At 36.9% G+C, this 21,392-nt stretch overlaps 1 protein-coding gene across 1 annotated transcript in view; it reads right to left on the bottom strand.

The window, feature by feature from the left end:
* ClpX (Caseinolytic protease chaperone subunit) overlaps nucleotides 1–21,392 on the bottom strand; it is a 187,148-nt gene that overhangs the window by 140,879 nt on the left and 24,877 nt on the right. Inside the window, exon 3 of the mRNA XM_090390403.1 lies at nucleotides 11,930–12,187. Within this exon, the coding sequence (XP_090246529.1) occupies nucleotides 11,930–12,187 (258 nt within the window). The remainder of the gene's footprint in view (nucleotides 1–11,929; nucleotides 12,188–21,392) is intronic.

Below are 21,392 nucleotides of genomic sequence, written 5' to 3'. Positions count from 1 at the left end.
AGCCAAGAAATAAACTATGAAAAATATTCCTATACAAACTATTATAATTGTCTTAAGAGCTGGTTTTCCGGTTTTATTAAAAAAAAAAAAAAAAAAAAGCTATCAATGTTATGAATATATTAAATTTTCATGAAACCTTAAAGTATTGCTGACCAACCAAAATAATTCAATGAGAAATATCTATGTTCAGTCATACTATAATTTTAATAAAACACTGGTAATAAACTTGCCAACACAGTACTTGGGTATATGAATTATATATAAGGTATACCAGGAAGAATCCACCAAAATTTTGAAGTTGATTCCTTGAGTGGTTTTCAGCAAAAAAGTTCACATCAACATGGGTCTAATTTCAAACTTGTAAGGAGATATGGAAATCATATGGGTGGAAAGAATTCTGTTGCTCTCAGTGACAAAATTGGAGGAAAAAAAAAAAAAATCCAAATTAGAATCATAAAATACTTTTTATGGATTGATGCAGTACTTCATCATCATAATAATTGTTTCACTATTCATACCGAAATAAATACAGTACAAAATCGTTGGCTACAAAAGGACAGGAACTGGGCATAAAATTTATTTATAAGGTACTCAACAACCACTGTATCGACAATACCAAATATCTTTTATCAAATTTCTAACACCTCATAGATACTCTAATCTCTTCTGTGTACAAAATCATACAGACTAGAGTACATAAACAGAAAAATAAAACCAAAAATTTAGTCCACTGAATTACTTGTTCTAGAGAAATATAACTTCAATCCTTTAACTTTACTCAATTCATCAAACAGCTTCGTGCAAGAAATTTACTGGGCAAATCGCTAACACTATTTGATTCTCAAATTAGTTTTAACAATTATTTTAAACAACTTTTGTTTACTTAACCAACATTCTTAATTTCATTAATGGTGTGTGTGTGTGTGTGTGTGTGTGTGTGTGCACACACATATATATACTTTGTCTAATATTATAGGTATTATGAATATTATTCCTGTATCTGCACATTGCTAAAGGGTGCTTCATCAGTAATGTGCCTTAGTTATATAAACAAAGTAAAAGCTGAAAGAATGTTCTCAGAAATAAATATATATTTCTTTTTATGTAAAACCCAAAAGAAGATATTTGTTGACACTGGACTTTAACTTCTGTAGATTGTAATTTTCATGAAATATGTAAGAAGGAAAGTTGTTCCAAAAAACAGCAGTTGAATGAATAAACGAAGAAGATAGAAAAGTTGGTTCTGTGACTTTGAAGTTGGACAGTAAATTGATGTTGGCTGGTGGCGGCACGTGTACAGACTGTTTTGAAAGAGAGAGAGAGAGAGCAGGAATTATAGAAGCGAATTCAGAAGAACAATACCTGTGGAAATATCTGTAGAAGATGCATGCAGCAGAAACAGTACGTCTATGAGACAGCGAGTGGAGAGACTCTGTTAAAGATGAATCATTAATTAACCTAACTGCCCTCTTCTGAACGGAATCAAGAAGCCTGAGAGAGGTTTTGGGAACAATATTCCATGTCAGGACTGATTTTCGATTTGTACAGAGCGAACAGCTGTTTGGAAGAAAAGTAAGGCCGAGAGCGAAAGAGAAAAAGTTTTTTAGATGCAGAGGAAGCAATATTTGTAATGTGCTCATGCCAAGAGAGATAAAAAAGTCAGGGTAATCCCCAAAAGAGATATATCATTTTGCCTAGAAATCAGTGTCACCAAAGATAAGCATAGGAACAGAAGAATCCTTTTTGCAAGATATAAGATAAGACTGAGTTTTAGAAGGACTGAAATCAACTAAGTTGTCATTGCCCCACTGGAGAATTACATGGAGATTGGCATTTAAGGAATTGGTAGCAGATTTTTGAGAAGTTGAAGCTGATTGAGCAGGGCAAGCTTTCTCAAAATGGAAACTGAAATGCAATGTGCTATCATCGGCAAAACTATGGATAGCATTTTCAGTCAATGGAAGAAGGTCATTAATATACAAGAGGGAAAAGAGTGGGGCAAAGAACTGAGACTTGGGGGACACCGGCATTAGTGGAGAAGTTAGAAGACAGAGAGCCATCTACCATCACCCTCAGTGAGCGATCAGAGAGAAAACTGGATAACCAATTACTAAAAACAGTTGGCAAACCATAAGATGGAAGCTTGTTTAAAAGAACTTTATGCCAAACACGATCGAAAGCCTTTGAGCAACTGCTTGTGTTTCACCAAACTTTTCCATTGAATTTGTCCATAAATGGGTAACATAAGCCAGAATATCACCAGTGAATCGACACTGATGGAATCCATACCGGCGATCGTTGATCAGTCGGAAGGTTTCTAGGTAGTTTAAGAGTTGGCGGTTAATTGATTTCTCCATTATTTTAGAAAGAATAGAAGTAATTGCAATAGGACGATAATTGGATGGGAGGGATTTGTCATCCTTCTTAGGAACTGGCTGAATATGAGCAAATTTCCAAGCAGAAGGAAAAACACCTTTGGAATAAGAAAGTGAAAAAAGGGGCAAAGACCAGGAGTAAGTTTTGAGAACAAGTGGAGAAATACCACCGGGACCTGGGGTTTTCTTAGCATCAAGATTCGTCAAAATCCTCCTAACATCCTTTTCACGGAAGACCACAGGAGGCATTGAATGGAGCATGTTGGGAATGGTGGGAGGTGTTTTACCAAGGTCATTAATACATGAGTTTGAAGAAAAATGGGATGCTAGCAAGTCAGCTTTATCCTTGGCTGAAGTGATAACAGAACCATCTGGTTTGGACAGAGGTGGGAATAGAGATGGGCAAAAGTTGCAGCCAATAGTTTTGGCAAGAGAGCAGAATGCTCGGCTACCATTAGGGCGAGAAGCAAGCTTTCTACTCTCAGCCTATTCAAACTCTAGTTTGGACTGATTAATAACTGCTTTACAATTGTTGTGAGTTTTGGTGTAAGCAGAAAATAAAACTGAAGAATTGGAAACAAGCCAATTACGATATGCAACATTCTTCTCTTCAACGGCCTTAGCGTCCTTAGATAAAGGACGAGATTTTAAAGTGGAGTGTGGGATAAAGGATTCCATTCCTGCAAGAATAATCTCACTGACACGATCTGAGCAAACGTTGACATCAGAAGTTTTGAAACAGTAATCCGACCAAGGAAACGAAGAAAAGAAATTTTGAAGGTCATCCCATTTCGCATTCTTGTAATGCCAAACAATACGAGGTTGGGAATATCCATGAGATAAAGGCTCCATTGGAGTAGAAGAGACAATCACCAAGTTGTGATCTGAGGTGCTTAAAGGACCTGTCACTTCGACCGTGTACTTAGAAGGGTTGTTTGTGAGAAAAAGATCAAGCATGTTGGCTGTATGGTTAGGATTGTCCGGTATTCTTGTTGATAAATGTACAATCTGTGCAAGGTCATTAGTAATTGCAAAATCCTCAGCATTTTGACCAGCTGGGTCGGTGTGACTAGAAAATGGAAGCCAGCTGGAGTTGTGAACATTAAAATCACCAAGGAAAATTACCTCACTGTTAGGAAAGTTGGACTGGAGAAAGTCAAGTTGCAAAGAGCTCCAAGTGATTAGTGGAGTTGGGAGAACGGTAGAGACAACAGATGAAATTGACACGATGAGGTAGAGAGATTTTAAGTCAGAGAAGATCGAAAAGAGGAGATTCCAAGTTACCAAGTCTATGACAGGGAATATCAGAACGGACATATGCACAAGTACCACCTTTCAGGCGAAAGGAATCATACAGCGAATAATTTGGGCAACTGAGATGACCAGTAGTTGAATCAACCGATATCGGAGATTCTGTCAAAAAAGTACATGGGGTTTGACAGACTGCAAGTGGAAATGGACATCATTGAGATTAGAACTGAGACCACGTATATTTGTGAAAATGAATTAGGAAGTGTTTGGGAGGTTTAGATCTTTTCGCAGATAAGCTTACTCTATTAATTTGACAATTTATGGTGTATTCAATAGTAAGAAAAAGTGGGTGGGACATGCTGTATGAAGTAATGAAATTTTTGGATATGGCGTACACATGGTAAGAATATACCCAGATCCTTGACATAAACGTTGCCTGGACAATGGCCTACACATACACACTACTCGGACTCCCTCCAGTCACTAACTGGCAAAGTAGAGGTAGCAAAATTATACACTAGCTAATCTGGAAGCCTCCTAGAGAGTTACCAATAGGTTCGGTCTGGTGTACTAATAGCGGCCAGCCTGCAAACACCATTTTAGAGCTGTACCCTCGAAATGTAAGGAAGATTGGATCTCGCCATGATGCTCATCATAACCTCAAAAGTCATCAATCATACTGCATGATAGAAGAGATGGGGAAGGGTTGACTGGAACTTAGCTCTGGAGATTAAACATGGGTTCCACCACTTCAAGCCTCCAATTAGCAAAGTGGTGGTACTGCACCGGCTAATGAGAGTCATCTACCACCTAGTACTGCCTGGTAACAGAGATGGACGGCATTCCTCCATGTGGTGTGGGCACCACACCTCAACCTCTGCTTACGTTGGTTCACACCTGGGTGGTCACCCACAGTGCTTGTGCATGGAGGTTATATCCAGGGTTGCTAACAGTCCCACCATCGTGAAGGTGCAAGCAGAGGATTTGGCTGTCACAGACCGTCTAGACTTCGCCATAATTGGGTCCACTTGACTTGTATGTCACCCGAATATCAGTTCCATCAGCGTTTTAGTCTCTCATGTAGGAAGTACAGACAAGCTGTACTTCCTACATGAGAGACATGTCTGTGACAACCTCAGTCTGTGACAACCTCAAGGACCAAATTTAGTGGTCATATGAAACCATCTGCATGTGAAACATTAATTTTGTTAAGTTATGCAGATTTAACATAAATTTATCATGTAAATATTTTTATAAAATGATTGAAATATTATTACAGGAAGAAGTTTAATAAAAATTTATAAAAAATTTAATTAATAAAATGCAACTGAGTTATTTTTCTGCAATGCTACTTAATATTCCAAGTACATTAATGTAACTATTTTTATGATATATTAAAACATTCTCTTTCTTAAATATTCCATTCTCATTTTTAGAGCAAACAAGTATGGCAAACTTCTGTCTGGTTTTTTTTTAATTGTCCCACTTTCTTTTTTTTTTTTTTGCCCAGGTTTTAGCCCCAGTTGTGGCCATCATCATCTAGTCACCAGGAAGAAGAATAACATACCTAAATTATTAGGTATATGCCACCAAATCTAGGAGCATTACTTTTCTTTATACTTGCAAGTTTTTCTAATAAACAATCTGCAATTTGGATATTGTTAATTTCATACTGCTCAGCTTGGCTTGCACAGTTTACCTTACCTTGTCTGTAACAAAATAATGTGAAGTAGCCATTCAATTCATTAGCAAAATTACACGGATTTATCTTAAAACTTTCCATTTCCAGCATGCAACGGTGAAATCTGATTTATCTTTTTTCTCTTTGTATATGCATATGTGAAGACCTTGTTCTTTGAGTGGGTGATTTCTCATAATCAGCAGCTGCCAGCCTAACATTTTCTGTGGTACTATAAAAAAAAAAAAAAAAAAAATTCCAACTTATTTAAATGACACTGGAGATTGTTATTCATATCCACATATTTGTATTTTGTCTGTGAAAGTGTGTGTGTTCATGGGCAAATTTTCATGTTTTATAGGCTGAAAACCTGGAATAACTCATGAAGGGAAACACTATTCCCTCTGCATGAGAACTACAGCCTTGACTGAAGAGGCCTTTTGAAATTCCTCCAGTCAGACAGGAATCAAACCCAGAGTCCTCTAAATGAGTGGCAGGTGATAATGTATTGTGCTGAATAAGCTGCCATGAAGGTCTATAGTGCTATTACAGATCAACGTATAGAACGTTGTAGACTTCAAATACTTTTCACCGAGCTTCACCTTTCCCGTGCCATGTTTTTCTTCTCCATTAAACTTGCCAGCTTTACTCATCTATCTCAACATCCTCCTCATGCTATATTTTGTTGATGTATATATGCATTTGTGGCTTCTGTCATCAACACTGCATTAAAAGATATTCCCGAGACCCTCGGCAGTGCTACCTGCTCAGTTAATAGAGGCCACACAGCAATCTTAAAACAGTACAGTACAGTACTGTACTGTACTGCCAGTTTCCTTTCCTGAAACTAAAATTCACACCTTTGCCTTTAACAACTGTGACCGCTCTCTCTTTCTCTCCCCTCACCATCTTGTCATCAGATTAGAAATCTCAACAATATAATTTATTTTATTTCTAAAAAGTCTTAACTACTCCTCATGCATATACATTGAAAAGCCTTCTCAAAGGATGCTACAGTTCAATACCTATAGAATCAAGGGGAAACTCATGGTGGCAAAATAAGGACGATTTTGTGGATTTTAAATACCTTTTTTTTTTTTCAAAAGTATAAAGAGACAGTTTAGAAATATGTTTGGGTGACCAAATCTAGTGATCACAACAAAAACAAAAATTAACAGAAATTCACATAGTCAGTTGAGACCTAAAATAATGCTAAACAGAGTTAGAATCACATACAATAAAACCATGTTAATTCGATGTATATGTAAAGTTCAGAACATGTCAATATTAATGATTCAAGAGAAATTTTTAGTGCAAAATTTTAATAATTCTCACTTAAAATAGATAATCATGAATATACGGTTAACGGGTTAATTTAGTCAATATGAGAAAGATAATTCTTCTGTGAAGAAGCGCAGTAAATTGCTAAGTTTCATTTTTGCCACCATTAAGTACCATTTTGTTTATTATGCATAACTATACATACCTGGGGGGGGGGGGGAGAGAGAGAGAGAGAGAGAGAGAGAGAGAGAGAGAGAGAGTTCATATTTTTGGATATTATCCGCTGTTTAATACTTATAATCCAAGCAAAAAAAAAAAAATGTTTGATTACAATTGTGAAATTTTACCTTAGTTGCAAAATTAAATCTGCTTAAATATTTTTTCCTGTCTTTGAGTGCATAAATAAGTCCCTATGTACCGAAATGATTAACCATGGTTGCAGCACGAAAGGAAAATATTACATACAACTATATACTTTGGTCCTTGAGATTGTCACAGACATTCTATCAGATATGCCAGACAAGTTGTACTTGCTACCTGGGAGTCTAAAATGCTGATGGAACTGATATTTCGGGCGACACTCAAGTCAAGTGGACCCAATTTCGGTGAAGTCCGGATGGCCTTTGACAGCCAAATCCTCTGCTTGCACCTTCACGATGGTGGGATTGTTAGTAATCATGGGTATAACCTCCATGCGCAAGCATACTGTGGGTGACCACCCAGGTATGAACCAACTTAAACAGATGTCAAGGTGTGGCACCCACACCACATCGAGGAATGCCACCCCTCTGTGTTACCAGGCAATACTAGGTGGTAGATGACTTTCACAACCAGTGCAATACCACCACTTTGCTTATTGGAGGCTTAGAACCCATGTTTAGTCTCCACAGCTAAGTTCCGATTAAACCTTCTCCATCTCTTCCATCATGCAATATGACTGATGACTTTGAGGTTATGATGAACATCATGGCGAGATCCAATCTTCCTTACATTCCGAGGGTACAGCTCTAAAACGGTGTTCGCAGGCCAACTATTAGTTAGTACACTGGACCAAACCTATGGTAATTCTCTAGGAGGCTTCCAGATCAGCTACTGTATAATCTTGCTACCTCTACTCTGGCAGATAATGACTGGAGGGAATCTGAGTAGTGTGTTTGTGGGGGGCATTGTCGAGGCCACATTATATCAAAGATCTGGGTATATTCTTACCAGTGTACGCCACATCCAAAAATTTCATTACTTTATACAGCACGTTCCCCCCCCCCCACGTATTTCCCAAATATACGTGGTCTCAATTCTAATCTCAACGATGTACATTTCCACTTGCAGTCTGCCAAACCCCATGTACTTTTTCTGACAAAATCTCAGTTATTGGTTGATTCAACTACTGCTCATTTAGGTTGCCCAAATTATTCTCTGTATGATTCCTTTCGCCTCAAAGATGGTACTTGTGCATATGTCCATTCCGATATTCCCTGTCAGAGACTTGGTAATTTGGAATCTCCTCTTTTCAATATTCTCTGGTTTAAAATCAGTCTACCTCATTGTGTCAAATTCATCTGTTGTCTCTACTGTTCTCCCGATTCCACTAATCACTTGGAGCTGTTTGACAACCTGTCTTTGCAACTTGACTTTCTCCAGTCCATCTTTCCCAACAGTGAGGTAATTTTCCTTAGTGATTTTAATGTTCACAACTCCAGCTGGCTTCCGTTTTCTAGTCACACCGACCCAGCAGGTCGAGACGCTGAGGCTTTTGCAATTACTAATTACCTTACACAGGTTGTTCATTTACCAACAAGAATACCGGACAATCCTAACCATACAGCCAACATGCTTGATCTTTTTCTCACAAACAACCCTTCTAAGTACACGGTCAAAGTGAGTGGTCCTTTAGGCACCTCAGATCACAACTTGGTGATTGTCTCTTCTCCAATGGAGCCTTTATCTCATAGCTATTCTCAACCTCTTACTGTTTGGCATTACAAGAATGCAAAATGGGATGACCTGCGAGATTTCTTTTCTTCTTTTCCTTGGTCGGATTACTGTTTCAAAACTTCTGATGTCAACGTTTGCTCAGATAATGTCAGTGAAATTATTCTTGTAGGAATGGAATTCTTTATTCCACACTCCACTTTAAAATCTCGTCCTTTATCTAAACCTTGGTTTTCCAATAAATGTGCTAAAGGCTGTTGAAGAGAAGAACGTTGCATATCGCAATTGGCTTGTTTCCAATTCTTCAGTTTCATTTTCTGCCTACACCAAAACTCGCAACAATCATAAAGAGCAATTGGACTGATTAATAACGATTAATATCGTTATTAATCAGTCCAAATTACATTTTGAGCAGACTAAGAGTAGAAAACTTGCTTTTTGCCCTAATGGCCCGAGCATTCTGATCTCTTGCCAAAGCTATTGGCCACAACTTTTGCCCATCTTTGCTCCCACCTCTGTCAAAGCCAGATAGTTCTGTTGTCAGTTCAGCCATGGATAAAGCTGAACTGCTAGCATCCCATTTTTCTTCAAACTCATGTATTAATGATCTTGGTAAAACACCTCCCACCATTTCCAACATGCTCCATTCAATGCCTCCTGTGGTGTTCTGTCAAAAGGATGTCAGAAGGATTTTTACAAATCTTGATGCTAAGAAAGCTCCAGGTCCTGATGGTATTTCTCCACTTGTCCTCAAAACCTGTGCTCCTGAACTTACTTCTGTTCTTTGCCACCTTTTTTCACTTTCTTATTCCAAAGGTGTTTTTCTTTCTGCTTGGAAATTTGCTCATATCCAGCCAGTTCCTAAAAAGGGTGACAAATCCCTCCCATTGCAATTACTTCTACTCTTTCTAAAGTAATGGAAAAATCAATTAACCACCAACTCTTAAACTACCTAGAAACCTTCTGTCTGATTAACGATCGCCAGTATGGATTCCGTCAGTGTCGATCCACGGTGATATTCTGGCTTATCTTACCCATTTATGGACAAATTCAATGGAAAAGTTTGGTGAAACACAAGCAGTTGCTCTTGACATCTCTAAGGCTTTCGATCGTGTTTGGCATAAAGGTCTTCTAAACAAGCTTCCATCTTATGGTTTGCCAACTGTTTTTAGTAATTGGTTATCCAGTTTTCTCTCTGATCGCTCACTGAGGGTGATGGTAGATGGCTCTCTGTCTTCTAACTTCTCCACTAATGCGGTGTCCCCCAAGCTTCAGTTCTTTCTCCCACTCTTTTCCTCTTGTATATTAATGACCTTCTTCCATTGACTGGAAATCCTATCCATAGTTTTGCTGATTACAGCACATTGCATTCCACTTTCCATTTTGAGAAACCTTGTCCTGCTCAATCAACTTCAACTTCTCGAACATCGGCTACTAATTCCTTAAATGCCGATCTCTAGGTAATTCTCCAGTGGAGCATAGACAGCTTAGTTGATTTCAATCCTTCTAAACATCAGTCTTGTCTTGTATCTCGCAAAAAGGATTCTTCTGCTCCTATGCTTATCTTTGGTGACACTCCGTTTTCTAGGCAAAATAATATATCTCTTTTGGGATAACACTGACTTCTAATCTCTCCTGGTACAAGCACATACGTATTTCCTGAAAATCACAGTCCACAGAAGTTCAAGTCTAATGTCAACAAATATCTTCTATCGTCTTCTCAACCTCCAACCCAAGCACGGTACTAAGTATTATAGGTTCTAATACCTCTCGTGTTTGAGGTTTTCACAAAAAAAAAAAAAAAAAAAAAAATTCTATTTTCCAGGACTTCAGAATAGTTTCATTTTTAATTCAAATATGAAAGTTTTTATCTTTTAACTTTGCTCAGAAAAGCAGTATCAAGAACAACAGAAAAAGCTGCTTAGTTTAATAGTTAATCTCTTTCATTACATAGCATCTTAATTTATACGCACAAAAAAAATATTTAATTCACACAGAGTAAAATTTTACAACTGTAATCAAACAAACAAATATTCTTAAAGCTCTACTTACTACATGGGGTTCTCACTTCGCTACTCTAAAGTAACATCAACATAGACAATGGTTCATGCAAGCACTCTATGACAAGTGTACATAATTGTAATCAACAGGAGTAGTTGAGCACTGTGTTATGAAGTCTGCAGAATGAGCAGCAGCATTAGAGGGGGAGAGGGAGGGAGAGAGAGAGAGAGAGAGAGAGAGAGAGAGAGAGAGAGAGAGAGAGAGAGAGAGATGTCACCCTTTTTTTTTGTAGCAATTACATGTATTAAATAATGTCCCAAAATATGGATATCCTCTGTAGAAGGCATGTTTCAAAATAATGCTCCTATACAGTACAGCGGGTTAGGTTGCCGACCCCCGCCGTAACTAGATTTTGAGCAGCTAAGAGTAGAAAAATCACCGAAAAGTGGAACATACCCTTTTTTTTTTCACTTGCGAATGCATATAAAAGCCTAATAACATGTTTACACCATCAGACTGAATTGGTGAAAATAAAATGGCACTTGACACCCTTCTCGGACTCAGCTGCTGAGCGTGTCGTGCCAAAAAATGCCTAAAAAGCGGAACAAGCGCCAAACATAATGAACATGGATATAATTGAAAACCGCCGTATTAGCAGAACGCTGAAAAGCAGGGCCCTATTGTACACAGAGCCAGATATGTCCAACTTTGGTATGAGGAGCATGAAACTGAGGCTAAGCATCTTCCATGGCTTGCATAATTGCTAGACTCAAGACCAGTTACTGAACTACTATGAGCATATTTGGAGAAAAGTGAAAAACTGATTTCCTCCACCTTCATCACTCAAGGAGCATGAATCCTTCACAAAAAATGGTCCAATATTCCTCTTAAGACAGTTCAAGATTTAAATGAATCTATTCCACATAGAATTAAAGCTATTTTAAAAGCAAAAAGTGACTCAACACCATATTAGTGCTTACCATACCTGTAACTGTTATCACAGATGCTTTCATTATTTTGTCTACCTCCTATACATTTAATTTCTTAAAATAAAATCCCTTCTGGAATACTTTATAAAAAAGCATCTACTCTTATTCTAATATTGACTATCACACGCTGCAAGTGTTTTTTTTTGGTCCTGAATTGATTGCTTATTCAATAATACATTTAATTATGCAAGTAATGCAATGCATAATGAGAACTATAGTTGATGAAGCAACATGTTTTTGATTTATTCTAGTCAAGGAAGAATAGGAGACCCCAAGCAAAATTTTACAAGGTGTAGCACAGAAATAATATTCTTGTTTATTATAACTAAACTGAACATGCAAGGTTTAACATTATATCATACATCACAAATTGGATAATTTTCTATAATTTATTCTTAATAGAAATAATAAATAATACTTACAGACAAATGTTTCTACATGAGTACATGGATTGCCACATTTAGGACAGCACAGATGATCATCTCTTCCACCATTGCTACTTCCCCTTCCACTAGATCCAGTTGATTTGCCGTTATTGTTTCCACGCATATTCGCATCACCTCCATCTCCAGGAGGCCCGATTACAATACGCAGCCTTGATGATGTTATTGTAAAACCCCGTAAGGTGATGCAACATGACCCTTGATTAATTTTTGATTTATTTAACAGTTTTGCTATAGCTGAAAAAAATAATAATAAAATAATAAAATTTTAAAAAATAGTAACAAAATATAAAAATTTTAAAAAATAGTAACAAAATATAAAAATTTTAAAAAATAGTAACAAAATATAAAAATTTGATTTCTATAATTTCCTGGACATAAAATTTCAAAAGTGCTTACTATTATAACATACACGTATTTGCTCAGTAGCTAAACAATGGATGACTCACGAGTATTCACTGTGTACAACTGCTTAAAAATAGAAAAGAAAACCTGATAATTTATACATATTAATCACATTCATGTGAGATCCTTTATAAATAATAAATTTTTATAAACGATAAACACCTAATAAACTCACACTCAGAGGAAAGGCTCTTTGCTACCATCTTACTCACAGCCTACATGGGCAGAGATGTTTGAGTGATCAAACCCAATCACTGCTAGTGATCATGAAAAAGAGATCTTAGGGAATTCGTGCAGTCAGCCAAAACCCAAACTAACACAGAATTTGAGTAGTGTGCAAGAGCTGAAAGAGTTGATCAAGTCCATAACAGAACTGTAAAGGACCAGTTTAAAATATCTAAGATGAGAAATATTTTATTAGAAACAATCACCTTACTGTAGTTTAAAAAAAGCTTGCATAGTAACAACAAACGTTTTGGAAGGAAATCCAAAAACATTAATGTAGTATCTTGATAGTGGGTTTGTCTGCTTCTATACTGAAGGTAAATAGTTAGCTACCAATGAACAGCCAATAATCCCCGAGATGGTTCATTGGGTACGATCACTAACCAAAAATAAATGGCAGTATACTTCTATTTAATGAATACTATTATTTATTTTTGCAGAAAAATTTGTTTTGCCACTATATCAGCATTCACAATACTTATATCAGCATTAGCCAGTTAAGAATATAAAATAGGTTAGCCACGAGTAAAGGAAAACCAGTTTAACATGGAAACACAGAATATAGAACAAAAGCTAATGGCAGTGGCTAGCAACATTGGAGCTATACAGAAATAATTATAACTAGAAGTCTATATTGTGAAAGCAATTAAATGAAGAAATCATTGAATTAAAACTGATCAGAAAAACCTAATGAATAGTGTTCCATTCTTCTCTTAAATTAAGAGAAGAATGGAACACTATGGCACACAAAAGGAGGGGGGGGGGGAAGGAGGGTTTATAACCAACCACATCTGTAAATCAATTAGAATTGATAAGTCTAGTAAGGATTATCAAACTGGTATATAAGCAAATATACAAAAATTAAATTTTATTTTAAATTTTTTAAAATAAATTAAAAGCTGTGGTTATAGGTTTGAAAAAGGAATGAAACTGATGCACTTCCAATACTAGAAAACTTGGGTGCACAAAATAAATTGTAATTAATGCAATAATTAATTTTAGATATCAAATAACATAATTTTCAATTAAGAAAAATGTAACAACTATTAAATTTTTTTTAATGTACCTTACTTAATTTCTCGTGGATCATAATAGCAATTGAAATGTAACACTTATTTCACATTTCTGTTGTGATTAACATAAAAAATAGTGATAATTCATGATTTATATATTTAGTAAGGTACATTAAAAGAATATTACAAAAAAAAAAAAAAAAAAGCTCTTTCATAAGCACACTGCTTAAACCGAGAACATTTTTTTTTGGTGCTATATTGCCCTTCCTCCAACCAGCACATGAGAACAACCACAACAGCCAGTACTACAATGATAATAAACAGTATATGGATAGCCTATGCGATATGTATGGGAAAAATAAAATAATATTAAAAATAAAATAAATAATAATTAACATTTCTATTTGTCGCATTTAAATTGAAATCTGTGACGACCTGACATATCTCTCTAAAACTATAAAATTTCATGAAAATCTGTGCACTGGGAGCCCAGTTATCACATTAGCATAGGCATATGATGCAAGAAAGCAAGCTTATACAGAAGGCCCTTGTTATAACGCGGTTCGCTCTACGCTGATTGACTATAACGCTGTTCTTATATTACAACCCATATCTCACTCTAACGCTGTCATAACTCACTATAACGCTCTTTTACCAGCGTACAGATTGAATTTTTGGCATGTTTAATGAAAATGTTTCATCTGATGTAGTCGATAGCTTGAAAATGAATAGCAAAGTTTCCTGAGCTGACTTCCGAAATTTTTAGTTACCACTCAGTGAAATTTTCTCCCAAGCTAATTTAATTGCGGTACAGTTACTTGTTACGTAGTTCCAAGATCAACATTTTAAAAAATGATCAAGTATATTGCTTGTAATATTTGCGTTATATACATTTATCCAAAGTCTAGTCATCACTCGGTACAGTGTTAGACATCATCCGTAACAGACAGTTTACTTGAACATTGTATCATAATTAATGCGATGCAGTTACATTTTCGAAGATTAATAATAGCGGATAAGAATTAAAAAGGAACGTCTTGACATGGTAAGAAGCCTACTAAGGTAAAAAAAATACTGAATTTGAAAATTAAATTATACGTTTTGAAGCGAATCAATTCCGTTCAACGACAAGTGGATGTGCACAATAATTTAGGACTAGCAGGTTCAACTGTAAGAACAATTATAAAAAAATGGATTAATTTTAGCAGCGGAAAAGCAGATGTTCCACTGCAAGCAACTAGGCCTGCTATTATAACTGAAATGGAGAGACTTCTAAATAACTTTATTGAAGATAATATCCAACACACAATTCCGTTTAGTTAAATATTATTAAAGAAAAAGCAATTAGCCTATAATGAGCTGAAGAATCATCATCATCATCATCAGCCATTTTCAATCTACTGCAGGATGAAGGCCTCTCCAGCAACTTTCCAGTTCCTTCTGTTTTGAGCACTGGACATCCATTTACTACCCACAAACTCATGAATTTCATCTATCCATCTCCGCCTTTGTCTTCCAGGTTTTCTTCTAGCTCCTCTTGGATACCATTCTGTTATTTTCTTAGTCCATCTGTCATCATGTCTTCGAGCTATGTGTCCTGCCCAAGACCATTTTAGTTCTTTAGTTTTGATAAGAATGTCCTTTACTTGAGTTTGTTGCCTAATCCATGTGTTTCTCTTCTTATCTAACAGTCTTATTCCCAATATGATTCGTTCCATTCTTCGCTGTGTAGTTCTCAGCTTCTCTTCCATTCTTTTGGTGAGTGCCCAAGTTTCACTTCCATAAGTCATGATGGGGAGTATACATTGGTCCATTATTTTACGTTTCAGACAAACTGGGATATTGCTCTTCAGTATGTGACTATATTTCCTGAATGCTATCCATCCAAAATTTATTCTTCTCTTGACTTCCAGCCATTTATCATTATTACAGCTAATAACTTGTCCCAGATAAGTATATGACTCCACCTTTTCAATTACTGCTCCTTCAATCATTATTTCCCTTTCTGTGGCATACTTGTTCATCATTACTTTTGTTTTAGCCATATTCATCTTTAGTCCAAAATCCTTACTAGCTGTGCATAACTGATTAAGATTTTCCTCTAATTCTTTGGGATCATGGCTTATGACCACAATGTCATCTGCAAATCGTAAATGGTTTAGGTACTCTCCATTCACATTGACTCCTTTCTGCGACCAGTCTAATCTTCTGAAAGATTCCTCAAGGGCAGCAGTAAACAGCTTCGGAGATATTGTGTCTCCTTGTCGAACTCCTTTCTCAATTTTAAATTTCCTACTGTCTTTGTCTAGTCTAATAAAGGAGGTAGCACTCTTGTATATTTTCTTCAAAATCATAATATATGGGGTATCAATGCCTTGTCTTTCCAGTGCCCGAAACATTGCCTTATGCTGTATGGAGTCAAATGCCTTTTCATAATCCACAAATGCCAGGCATAATGGTGTTTTATATTCATTTGCTTTCTCCATTAGCTGTGATATTACATGAAGGTGATCCATAGTTGAGAATCCTGTCCTAAAGCCAGCTTGCTCTTTCGGTTGATTCTCATCCAGTATTCTTTCTAATCTGTTAGTAATGACCCTTGTGAACAACTTGTAGAAGTGGGATAACAAGCTAATTGGTCTATAATTTCCAATTTCTGATTTATCTCCTTTCTTATGCAGCAAAACTATGATTGCATTATTCCACTGCTTAGGCGTCACACCTTTTCTAATGCACTTTGTGAAGAGCCTTGCCAGTTTTTGTGTTATGTCTCTTCCTCCCAATTTTAACAACTCTACAGTAACTTCATCTTCCCCCGGGGCTTTCTGATTCTTCATTTTCTTCAATGCATGCTCTACCTCATCAGGAAGAATATTGGGTATGTCGTATGTGTTGCTACGTTGCAATCCATCTTCCCCACTGCTGGCATCATTCCCCTGCTCCTTGTATAATTCTCTATAGTAGTCTTCTGCTATTTGAATTATGCCTTCTCTGCTGTTTATAAGTACACCATCACTATTCTTCAGTTTCGGTATCATTTGTCTTTCTGTATTACTGCTCATGGCTGCTGATTTAAATCCTTTGTTTTCCCTTAATGTTTGTTCTACTTTTCTTGTGTTAAATCTTCTTATGTCCTCTCTGAGTCTCTTTCTAATGGCTTTGCATAACTCAGTATACTCAATTTTCTCCCTGTCAGTGTTTTTCTTGCTCTTCATTTGTCGTCTTTGGTTCATCATGACAAGTGTTTCTTGACTAATTTTTTCTTCTTTGGATTTCTGTTTCTCTATAGGTTTCTTGGGCTTTATCACTTTCAGAAAGTTGTAATATTCCTCGTAACATCATTCACAATATATCTTCTGTTAGTGAGGATGAAGTCGATTTCATTAGTAGTTAATCCATTTGGACTCTTCCATGTCCACTTTCTGTTCACCCTTTTCTTGAAAAAAGTGTTCATTACTGACAGTCCTTGAGATTCTGCAAATTCCACAAGTCTTTCACCTCTTTCATTTCTTTCACCAATTCCAAAATTTCCTATAGTTCCCCTTTCTGTGCTGTTTTGTCTTTTTCCAACCTTAGCATTGAAGTTTCCCATAATAATAGTGTAGTGGGTTTTCTGCTCATCTAGAAGACTCTCAATTTCAGTGTACATTTCTTCAACCTCTTCATCATCATGGCTCGATGTTGGTGCATAAATCATTATAATCTTTAGCTTGTATCTCTTAGAAATCTTGAGTATTAGTCTTGACACTCTTGGTGATGTACTTTTGAATTCCAAAATGTTGTTTTTAAAATCTTTATGGACCAGAAACCCAATTCCACCTTCACTCCTTTCACTGTTTCCATTGGTGTACAGCAGATTTCCACTTGATAAACTTATAAGTGATTCATTTCTTCTTCTTGTTTCAGCCAAACCGATGATATTCCAATTCACATTTTCTAATTCCTTTTCCAGCTCTAATATCCTGTCTTCACCGATGAGTGTTCTTACGTTATAACAGGCCAAGTTCAGTTTCCGTGCATGGCAGCCTGGTCGTACCCAGAGATTCTTAGCACCCTCTGAAGAAAGCTCACCTTAAAAAAAAAAAAAAAAGAAACATGCCATGCTTCAAAGCGGCAAAGATTCGGTTGACTTTATTGTTGGGTGGTAACGCTGCAGGGATTTTAAAATAAAACCCATTTTAGTTTACTAAGAAGCCGGCCAAAGTACAACCCAAAATCGACCAAAGTTACGAAAACTCGACAGCCCAGGGCCACTGGATCAATAAATTCATGATTTTAATTGGCATTTTGATACGTAATATAGTTATTTACCACATAATTATATACGTATTTCATGGAGAATATTTTATATGTACAAATTTTTAATATTAAATATTTTGACCGACATTTGTGCATCTTTTCGCTACCATTTATTATTGATTAGGAAATATCCTATGGCATATTGGATACCGCTTGCTTAGCGCTCTCTTTTTCGGGAACAAATTATCAGCATTAAGCGAGGGTCACCTGTATAGCATCAGCCAAAAAAATGAAAAAAAAAAAACACTACCCATTTCACCCATCCATTCACTCCAAATGTTTCTCTAGTTCTGCATTGAACTTATTTAAGTTGTTGAACTCCACTACAACAGATGGAAGTTTGTTCCAACTATCAACCACCCGCAGACCAAAGACAAATTTCTGCACATCTATTCTACAATTGTTTTTCCCCAATTTGAATTTATGTCCCCTCAGGTGAGTAACCTGAGCAAAGAGGAAGAATCTCATCAGCACTGAGCCTGCTCAAACCACTCAAGGCCTTATACACCTCAATTAGATCACCTTGCAGATCACATGTTAATACACATAAGTGCAACTTTATTTATTGATTTAAAATTACTGTTTTTTATAACTTTATTTTCCATGCTTATGTCAACTGGACATTCTGTTAACCACATGTAATACATCATTAGATTTTTGGCAACAAGTATTCTTAACACTGAAGTCCCATTTAAGGCAGAAATGTAGTACAACTCAAGTGGTTATTCCAGAGTGTGATACTGTGGGTTATTATTGTTATAAAGCGATTTGGAAAAAACTGTATGAAAAATGGTGCCAAAAAAGAAAGAGCAACTCGATATTACAAGATAAACTGATAATCACTGATAGAGTATGAAATGGAGAACTTTAATATTAGTATTGGCAAATGATGCAAAAAAGAAAGCTTAAAACGTACAGCCAAATAATATAAAAGAAAAGAAAAACTTCCCACATCACCTGTCCACCCCTTTCAAAAATTTTTCTAGTTTTTCCTTGAATTTATTCAAACTATCACTTCCACAACATCAGATGGAAATTTGTTCCAACAATCAACCATCTGCTGGCTCAACCAAATGCCCCAACATGTGCGTAGTTCGAACAAGAGGAAGAATGCCATCAGCATTGAGCTTGCTCAACCCATTCAGAGCCTTAAACGCTTCAATCAGATCACCTCACAGGTACCTTGTCTCCAGACACTGCAATCTGCAGAACTGAAACCTTGTAAGAGCGGATATCATCTTTTAAGGGCACAAAAGGTGATATAGTTGTACACGTTGGCACTAATGATATTAAGAGTAGGAGACCGGCAGAATTACTTAACAAGTACACGTCACTGATGAAAAAAAGCCGTGAATTAGGGTTGAATTTGAAAGTGTCTGCAATTCTGCCCAGACACGATAGGAGGGGGTATATGATGAGAGCCCTGTCGATCAATTCGGCCCTGGAAAGATTGTGCAGGGCTCAAGGGGTAGAATTTTTTTCAGCCTGGTCTGTACTTGTTAACAGGAGAGACTGCTTCTACAGGGATGCGATACACTTAAATAGAAAGGGTGCAAGAATGTTTGCTGATGCTATAGAGGCAGTGTTAGGTGGGTCGGAAAACTGCTAGGTTGGGGGGATACAAGGACTAATAGATTAACAGTAGCCACTGGCAGAGGAGAAAGTGATTCTTGCACTGCCTTTATTGGAATGAGCAGCAGCCGGGAAAATAAGATGCAGGATATTTCAGAGACTGCTGGGAATCATGGGGGTACAAGTAAACACATGGGTTGTGTTAGGGTGCCTAAGAGGAAGAGCAGGTGCATGTATACTTGCGTGTACACCAATGCTAGGAGTTTAGTAAATAGATTTGATGAATTTGAGGTATTGCTCAAAACATCAAAGGCAGATATTGTTGGGATTTCAGAGACGTGGTGTCACACAGATATAAGGAATGCAGAACTGGAATTTAGGGAGTACAATGTCTACAGAAAGGATAGACAGGACAGGAAGAGAGGAGGGGGTTATGCTATTAGTTAAGAAACACATAAAATCCAAGGAAGTGAAGCCAGTCAACGTCGCTGGACAGTGCAGTGTTGAGTCAGTTTGGTGTGACATAAGCATTGGGAGATCAAAATTGAGAGTAGGAGTGTGCTATAGGCCTAATGACTCTGATGAGTATAATAAGAAACTGTACAGAGAAATAGAGTGGGCCAGTAAATCAGAGAGTCTTATAATGGGGGATTTTAATTTCCCAGATATTGACTGGAATTTGGGGGCTGGTCACTCACACACTAGTAAGGCTTTTGTGGATTTATTGGATGATTGTTTTCTACATCAGCATGTTTGGGAAGCAACTAGAGGGAGTAATACTCTTGATCTGATTACCAGTAGTGTTTCTTCATGCATTAAGAATCTGCAGATAAATGAACCACTAGGTGGCAGTGATCACAGTGTTCTGAAGTGGGGGCTACGATGGACTGAGACATTATTTAAATTCTATACAGTGGGATCAACTGATGATGTTACCAACAGCAAATTCAAAATGGGAAGCATTCAAAGAACTTATCTTGCAAGCTACTAGGCTTTACATACCAACTAAGAAATATTGTTCAAGGTTTAGGCCTAAATGGATGTCAGATGAACTAATGAGGCATATGGCAGAGAAGAAAAATGCATGGGATACATACAAATTAACAAGTGACACAGAAGCCTATGATAGATACAAGTTGATCTGTAACCAAATTACAAAGGAGGTTAGGCAGGCGAAGGCAGATTACGAGAGATCCTAGGCAAGGGATGCAAAGAAAAACAGCAAAGAGTTCTTTACTTATGTAAACTCTAGAAGGAAGGGGATGAATCAGATTGGTCCACTTGATATCGATGGGTCAACTGTTGATGACTCTGCTCAGGTAGCTAACAAACTAAATGAATATTTTGCATCGACATTCACACATGAGGAGTTATTCAGTGAGGGGAATGCCAGAGGTGTATTCAATTCTAGCAGTAGGCTAGAGAATCTTGTAATAACTGAGAGTAAAGTGGAGGAGAAATTGTTGAAGATAAACACAAGAAAGGCACCTGGGGTGGATGGGATCTATCCAGTTATATTAAAGGAGGCAGCAAAGGAAGTAAGCAAACCCTTAGCCATAATTATGAGAGCTTCCTTGGACTCAGGGGAGGTACCCATGGACTGAAGATGTGCAAATGTGACCCCAATTCACAAGGGAGGATTAAAGGCTGACACAAGTAATTATAGACCTGTGAGTTTAACTTCTGTTCCCGGAAAATTAATGGAGGCACTGGTTAAAGAAGCACTGCAGGATCATCTAGACAAGACTTCAGTTATAGCTCGGACACAGCATGGTTTTGTTAAGGGGAAGTCTTGCCTGACCAATTTGATTGGATACTATGATGCAGTCACAAAAGAACTGGATGCAGGGAATAACTTTGATATTATATACTTGGATCTTAGAAAGGCTTTTGATACTGTTGCACAAATTGGAGCAGTGTGGCACTGG

Source organism: Mastigoproctus giganteus, chromosome 2 (genome assembly GCF_048544385.1).
Source record: "Mastigoproctus giganteus isolate SK-2022 chromosome 2, ASM4854438v1, whole genome shotgun sequence".
NCBI lineage: Eukaryota > Metazoa > Arthropoda > Arachnida > Uropygi > Thelyphonidae > Mastigoproctus > Mastigoproctus giganteus.
The sequence above is the reverse complement of the archived record's forward strand: the minus strand, read 5'-3'. Positions and strand labels throughout refer to the sequence as shown.